This window comes from Clinocottus analis, unplaced genomic scaffold (genome assembly GCF_023055335.1).
Source record: "Clinocottus analis isolate CAN_PGR_092001 unplaced genomic scaffold, fCliAna1.0.p SCAF_16, whole genome shotgun sequence".
NCBI lineage: Eukaryota > Metazoa > Chordata > Actinopteri > Perciformes > Cottidae > Clinocottus > Clinocottus analis.
In genome coordinates, this window is record NW_027175887.1 from 14,875,005 (window position 1) to 14,882,573 (window position 7,569).

The following is a 7,569-nucleotide window of genomic DNA, read 5'->3' on the forward strand; positions in this document are numbered from 1 at the left end:
TAAGTAATACAATATGTATAAGCATTACAACAGTGTTGTAATATTAAACCAGTCGGAGGGATAAGATTAGCAATCAAACCCACTCTTATTGCTAAAATCTGTTTGGTTTTCTCTTCTTTCCTCCTAATAATAATCCATAATTTATTCCATTCTGTTTCTCTTTTTCATGAACAAGTTATGAGTTTGCACGTTGTTCAAGGAGAGTTATGAAAACAAGTGTCTTGGAGCAGCGGAGCATAGATCTGTGAAGAGGAAGACGGCCTGATGCTCAATACTATAATCCTCTGGATGGTTCTCAGGCTGAAACTCATCATCTCTCATTCAGCTTCAGGGTTTCAGCCTCGACCTTCAGTCGGGCTAATATCCAGAAAACCAGTACGAACCGGCACATTGTCTGGGATGTTACTCTCTGTCTGCTCGTTGCACATTTGTAGCTCAGACAGGTTTCCCAAGCCAGGTGCTCTGATACGATCTCAACATTCCCCGGATGTTTTTGTGGCAACGGATAGGCCGAGCTGAAAAATAATCAGATACACAGGGATGGAGGGATGTGTCTCCTCTCATGAAGAGCAGTCACCCCGGCAGCTACAATAACTGCCAGGAGGAGGCGCTTATCTCACATTGTGCAGCAGCATCGCTGAGGAAGTGAATCACAAAACACTGACTTATATGTCCCCTGTTATCAAAAGCCCAAAGCGTGTGCTTTTATGATCTAGCTGCCCTGATATTACTGCTAGCTGCTCCCCACATTATGAATGACAATGGAGTCCAGCACGACAGAGCCGTAAACACACTTTCAGAAAACATAATAAAAAAAAGATGAAACCCAAAGATAGGAGCAGGATTCATGGCATTTTCAGATCAGGGCTGCAATTTGTCAAATAAACAATCTCAGCTGTTAAAGTCAAACACTTGGAGTGCGGCTCAGTAAATCAAAGTGACAATAAGGACGGCTACAGTTTGTTTTATGGAAAAAAGGTCTTTTCTATTCACCCGCTGACATGTTTATTTACAAGATGGATGGAGTCTTTATGATAATGGGATCGGGGGACTATGTCATTAAAGTGTAATTGCCATAATCTGGAAGGTGTATTTGTTGAGAGGAGGTGGAACCGCACACTGTATTGCTTACAGAAACTAAAAAACCTTCTCTGTCAGCAACAATTAGCCCCGGAGCTTCAAAGATGTGCCACAAGTCACACAGCATTTTAAAAAAACAAATGTTTTTTATTTCTTTGATTCATTTCCCATATATCTTCTCTCTACCCCAATTACATAAATGACAGCAAATAAATAACACTTAAATAATGGAAAAAAATGTCTTAATTGCTGTCTTTGTATATATTTCATTTTCATACACAGAAAAAAGTCCAGAAAAGTATTTTACCAAACCTCATTGCAGCCTGAACGCAGCCTGTAAGCACACGGCCACCAGGCCCCTGCACTGCCGCCGGCGTCCTCTAGGGGGCGAACAGGTTGACAAACACTGGATTAGCCCTCCGGCCAATGGTGATGCTCATGAGATTATTCAAACAGCATCTAAAAAAAGCTCCCCACTCGGTGCTCCGCTCCCTTGAGTGGAAGTCAACACTCGGCTGGGACTTGGGCTGCCTGTTGCGTGCCATGGCTGCCATTTACCGGATTCTTCTCCTGTTATCTGGTAAGGTGATCTTTTCACTTGTGGCGCTCCAAAAGTAGTGTTGACATTCTTGTGAAGTTATTTTCAGTCATTTTTTGAAGGACTCAGAAGGAGTGCCGCCAGGTAGCAGGCAGGGAAAGAGCCTGTGTTTCCAGTCACTCTGTGGAAGTTTTAGTCTAATTATGCAAGTGCAAACACATTCAACTGGTTTGCTGCACTGCATCTTCTGCTTCTCGCTTTTCTACATGGTGGTGGAGGTGTGAGATGTGAGTAAGTGGGAAGTCAACTCTCAGAGTCCTATGTAATGCTGTGCCGAGGCTCTGTGCAGAGAAATGTATGATTATTATGAGGAATACCTCGTTAAATCGAATGCATAATGCGCCAATAAATTCTACCTGCATCGTTTTTGTTGAGCTCATTGATATAAATGGAGTGGGTCAAGATAAGAAAACACATTTAAAACACAAACTTCACCCTTAGAAATGATCATAACGTTGAAGCAACCCATTATGAAGGAAGGGTTTCTGTTGCATTGGTTTTAGCTATGTGTACCTAATAAACTGGCACACTTGAAGTGTATATGTGGGCAAGAAAAGTAGGACCACCTATTAGAAAATCTAACGCGAGACAATTTAGCTGAATTGTGCAGAATAGGCAGAAGTTCCTATTGTGTCCCCTCGATGAATATCACACCATACGTCACGTATTACTGCAGAAATGAAGGCAACAAAGTGGATGTTGGTGTGCAGGAGTTTGAGAACTGTTTACAAGACAAGACACGCCTTCGTTCCTCCTCTCTCGCTCTTTGTTTCCCTTCTCAGTGGCGGCGGCGGCCTCTGCCGAGACGCATCGAGCCCAGCGGACCAAAAGAGGGCTGCTGGAGTTGGCGGGAGTCATCAAATGCAGCACGGGGAGATCGGCCTTGGCCTACATGATGTACGGATGCTACTGCGGACTGGGAGGTCAAGGCTGGCCCCGGGACCGGGCGGACTGGTGAGGCCCCCCCTGCCCCCTCTCCATCACCCTCCTCTCATGGACATTGTGTGCCGAAAAACAAAGTACACACTCAGCTGACATTATATGTGGCCCACCTATACATTACGGGACGCTAGAGATATAATTTAGCATGCCATAGGGATGTTTAGCCCTCCACTCCACAGACACACATCCTTCCCTCCTCTCAGTCTCCTCCTCCATCCTCTTCTACACACAGTTTCCGTTTCTGACTGAACCACAAGTGCCGTATGATGGGATGGAAGGAGGCAATGATGTCCAAATTCGGCGCATTCACACGCTCCGAATGGGTGCCTCGAAATAGTTGTCGCAAATTCCACACCCAAATCCTAATTGCCGTCTCCTTCTTTTTTCCCTCTTTCCGCCTGCTTTTTTTCCGCCAGCGAACCCGATCAAAGCGGTTCACTTCTAACTATCTGTTGTGGAAAACCTCGGCCCTGCGTTTTAAAGATGGCCGCGGTGGGATTCAAACCACAGCGGCCTGTGACTCTACCCACCTATTGCTTTTCGTGACCCTGACTCGTCTGGAGTTCAGCCTTCGCAATAAAACATTGGCCCTGCTGTCCGTCTCTCTCCGTGTGAAGGTGCTGCCACAGACATGATTGCTGTTATGGAGACGCAGAACGTCTGGGCTGCCAGACCAAAACAGACCAGTACCAGTGGACCTGCGAGGACAAGAAGGCTGATTGTGGTAATGCATTTTTTTAATGCTTATTCATGCATGTTGATTAGTAAATAGGCCTGCAGGACACAGGCATGATGAATAAAAAGGCAACAAAGAGAACACAAATAAGCACAAAGAAAACACAAGAGATGCAAAACAGCTGTGAAGAGACACACAGTGACTATGAAAAGTGAGAAACAACCACAATGCAACTACAAATAAGACTCAAAAGGGCCAAAAAGAGACACAAAACAATTTCAAAGAGAGAGAGAAAACCACGTAGAGATGGGTAATTACTTAAAGACACACACAACACAATTATAGAGTACGTGTGTGCTTCTGCCTCATAATCTGCCAGTGTGTGTGGAGGCATACGATGTTGTTATTTTTCAAAGTAAGACAGCTGCCGCTTTCTTATTTTTAGGTTGCACGCTCCGATACGATGCTCTGTGTAACATTTAGCGCATCACTACGGGTAAATCTGACAGCGAGACTCAGATCAGGCGGTGAGAGATCTACAAATATCCACGAAAACAACCAAACAGGCATTTAATCGGAGGGGAGAGACGGGATGTTTGCGAAGACATATTTCATCATATTTTAAGCCCCCCGTAAACCGCAGTCATTTCTGTACATAAATAGCAACAGACTTAATGAGGTTTACGTATTTAAGCGCCAAAAATAGTTGGTTTATGATGTTCTTTAAATAAATCAATGTCAAATTAGTTCATAATAACCACAATTACATCTCTCATTTCTCAGTATTCACCACAAATTACACACACACACACACACACACACACACACACACACCACAATCCTCTTGTCTCTGAAAGAAGACCTCTGTTTTTTTCTCTGTTGCAGATGATTTGGAGGACACATGTGAAAAGCTGCTGTGCAAGTGTGACAGAGACGCCGCCAAATGCTTGAGAAAAGCACCTTTCAGAACAAAGTATGCCCTGTGGCCAGATTTCCTCTGCGGCCACGAGCACCCGATGTGTAATATTTACTGACACAATAAATGCATGTCCTGTGTGCCTTTTGTAAATAGAACACGTCACAGTGATAATGGTGATGGGATACGAGCTTCCGGTGAGATGTTTAATACAATGAGATCCAACAACAACCTTCAAGCCTCTGAGTTTTTATTTAGATGATCGTCCAGCAGAGAAGCACACACACACACACACACACACACACACACACACACACGTTGGTTTTAGGCTCATTTCACACTCTGTGTGGACAGAGAGCCTGAACGGGAGGAGTGAAAAGAGGCATCAGAGGTTATATTTGCTTCCTTTGTGTTATGACAACTGTGGAGGAGGTTACAAGTGTCTGCATGTCAGCGGCAGATTCACAAGCTGAAGGCCACGAGAGACAGAGAGACGGATGAGAAGCTCTCGTTAGGGGCAGAATTAGGGAAATAATTCTTTCAGTCAAAAAAAGATCGCAGATAAATCATAGGATTCTTCAAAAAGTCTAACGATGAGGAGAACAAGGTGATGGTCATACAAAGATCAATGCCAGCATCAGCAGAACATAATATGAAATATAATATGATATGCTATTCAAACCTGCAACATTTCTTTCTCCATTACATGTTTGTTTTTTTTCCCAGCAGGCTCTTATAATTAAATTGTGAAAGACTTTAATGAGTTGTGTGAGGAGGAAAACAGTCCATTGATTATATTGTTCTAATAAAAGACTAAAGGAACGCCTAGATTTTGACACACACACACACACACACACACACACAGGTGACTTCCTGGAAGGTGATGAGGTTTACAGCTGCAGTGGAATGACTCCAAGAAAAAGGCAACTTGAGCGCTCCTCAGTCCAAACTCCGTCCAAAGGTCAAAGTTTAATCAGAGGGCGAAATCTCATACGGCCTGCCCTCGTGACAAAGCTTCATTGTGTTAAAACAACAGTGCAGCGGGCGGGGCATGGGCATGGGCATCGCCCGCCTCATGGCTCTGAAGTTGACTTTATTCCACTGCGAAAAGGAAAACCTCTTTTCCTGCTTTTTTTATTTTAAAGCCTGCTGTGACACTTTCTTTCCATTTCCCTCCAAACACTCATGAGTGAAATATTTTCATTCTAATTAGTGAGTCACTGAATAGCTTTTAAATGACCTCATATGTCTTAATAGCAGGTTGTGAACACATGAGAGCTCTTTGGCTGCTTGCTCTTTTCATCAGAGTATAAAAGAGAAGCATTTCACATCTACGACTGTTGCATTGTGGGATGTATACACTGTACATGGATAAAAAATATTTATAGAGATGAAGTGGCATGTATGAAATAAGATAAGTGAATGAGTGAGGCCCCTCACCTCTTTTTGAATATGTCAACTTTAGGTTTTGGGCTGCAGATGGCGCCATATTCACAAATACTACACATGAAGCACAGTGACACAAAACAAAACACTAAATGGCCAAACAGACACACAATTCAAGAGCTGTCACTTGATAATGATCCCTGATATTATGATTTAGAATTACCTGAAAAAAAGCTGGGCTTCCTTGTGACCTGTTACTGACTCTGAGTGCTTTTCATGCAGTAATCGGCTCTATTTTGGGTCCACCGCTGTTGGTTTTGGGTTTGGCTTCGGGGGATTTCCCCTCAGATCGAATCAGTGAGTCAGAACCTGAACTTCGCCTCTCTCCTCTGACACGCTCGTGAGTGTGGTCTGAAACGGGAGAGGATGCCGTGGTTGGTGCAGTGTCCAAAGTCCTGGGACTGGAAATAAGTATCTGGGTCACGGCCCACGAACACTTGCCCGATTGTGTCCAACCTTCAGCGGGAAACCAGCTCTGAAGTTATAGAAGTCGTACGCCTCCATCCCAGAGGGAGAGGCTCAGACTCCCACTCCCCAGCATGAGCAACAAATACAGGACACATGCGCGGTAATGCAGTTAAAGCTACCAATCACATGTTGTGGAGGTAAATAACTGTATTTACATAGGAATAAAGAGATAAAACAAAGCATGCCTAGGTTTTGGGGCTGAATTTCAGTCAGCACAGCAGCTGAAAAATGTCTTCCCGGTTTCGCGTTTCCCTTTTCTATCCATCATTCCTGGTGGTTGAACGCCTCACTTTCGCGAGCGAACATATTGTGACCTGTGATGCCCCCAAAAGAAGCTCGGCAGGTCTGCAGACAACACTTTGATTTGCATCATACGGTTGTTTTTGAATGCACCCTGCGTCCTGGCCCCTCGCTGCCTGTGATCACTTTGATGAAGACCCGCTTCTACTTCCTGTTCCTGCTGTCTAGGAATGGCCTTTTGTTTGAAGATGTCTCACTTGGGCGGTGTGTGTGTGTGTATGTGTGTGGTTTTTGGGTCGATCGCCATCGTCACGCATGTCCACACTGGACTGGACCCCCCCCTCTTGTTCGTCATTGCCGGTTGCAGCCGATCGTATAAATCCTGGTTAAAAAAACAACCTTTTATTAACATTTGTGCAGCAGTGTGCCACTCTCGAGGAGGTCCTGCGATTGAAGACGTCGCCCGGCCCTCATATGCATGATTGTCACAGTGAATGAGTGCATTCTTTAATCCCTGCTGGGTGAGCTGACAGAGCCGGTTCCACGCTAATTGCGTTCTTTAATCAACTTGTTTGGCTTCCCAGCCGAGAGCCAGATGGCCCGCAGTGAAGTCTTGGCTTAAACAGCTTTAAAACATAAACAATAACAACCACGTGCAGAACAAAGTATGACTTCTCACCAGCAGGCGATCTGGATGCCGTTCGGAAAGGTTCTCAAGGTTCTCAAGGTTAACATTACATTTTTTTATGACACCGCGTTGACATTTAAATCTCCAACAGATCTGTAAAAGTATTCCCTTCATAAAAAGGCAACTTGCTGAGCAACATTATCATCTTGATTTGATATTAGGGGTTACAACACAATACAATACAGAAGAGGGCCTGAAAACATCCACATCGGAGTTGAAATCGTTATAATATGATATAATCGGCAATGTTCATCAGTAATTAACTCAACAGCGAGAGCTAGCCAGAGTAGGGCCGTAAAAAAAACATGAAACTACTGTAAATAACCAGCTTGTTCAACTGCCAATGGCTGTGAAAGAGGAGATTTGGCATGCGGATAAACGAGCACCAACATTTCCAAAAATCTCTCTCGCCCACTGATTGCTGGTGTGCCATTGGATGAGCTATCCTCAGGTGGACGAGTAGAATCCTGCATGGACCCTAAGTCAGTTTCATATTATTGAATATTAGTGAGTGT

General features: G+C 44.2%; 1 protein-coding gene across 1 annotated transcript; it reads left to right on the plus strand.

Annotated features, from left to right (window-relative positions):
* Window positions 1-1,571: 1,571 nt before the first annotated feature.
* On the plus strand, window positions 1,572-4,419 carry pla2g10 (phospholipase A2 group X). The gene is made up of 4 exons (XM_068579268.1): window positions 1,572-1,660; window positions 2,461-2,632; window positions 3,238-3,344; window positions 4,182-4,419. The coding sequence occupies exons 1-4, from the start codon at window positions 1,624-1,626 to the stop codon at window positions 4,328-4,330; spliced, it is 465 nt and encodes a 154-aa protein (XP_068435369.1). The 5' UTR covers window positions 1,572-1,623; the 3' UTR covers window positions 4,331-4,419.
* Window positions 4,420-7,569: the final 3,150 nt, after the last annotated feature.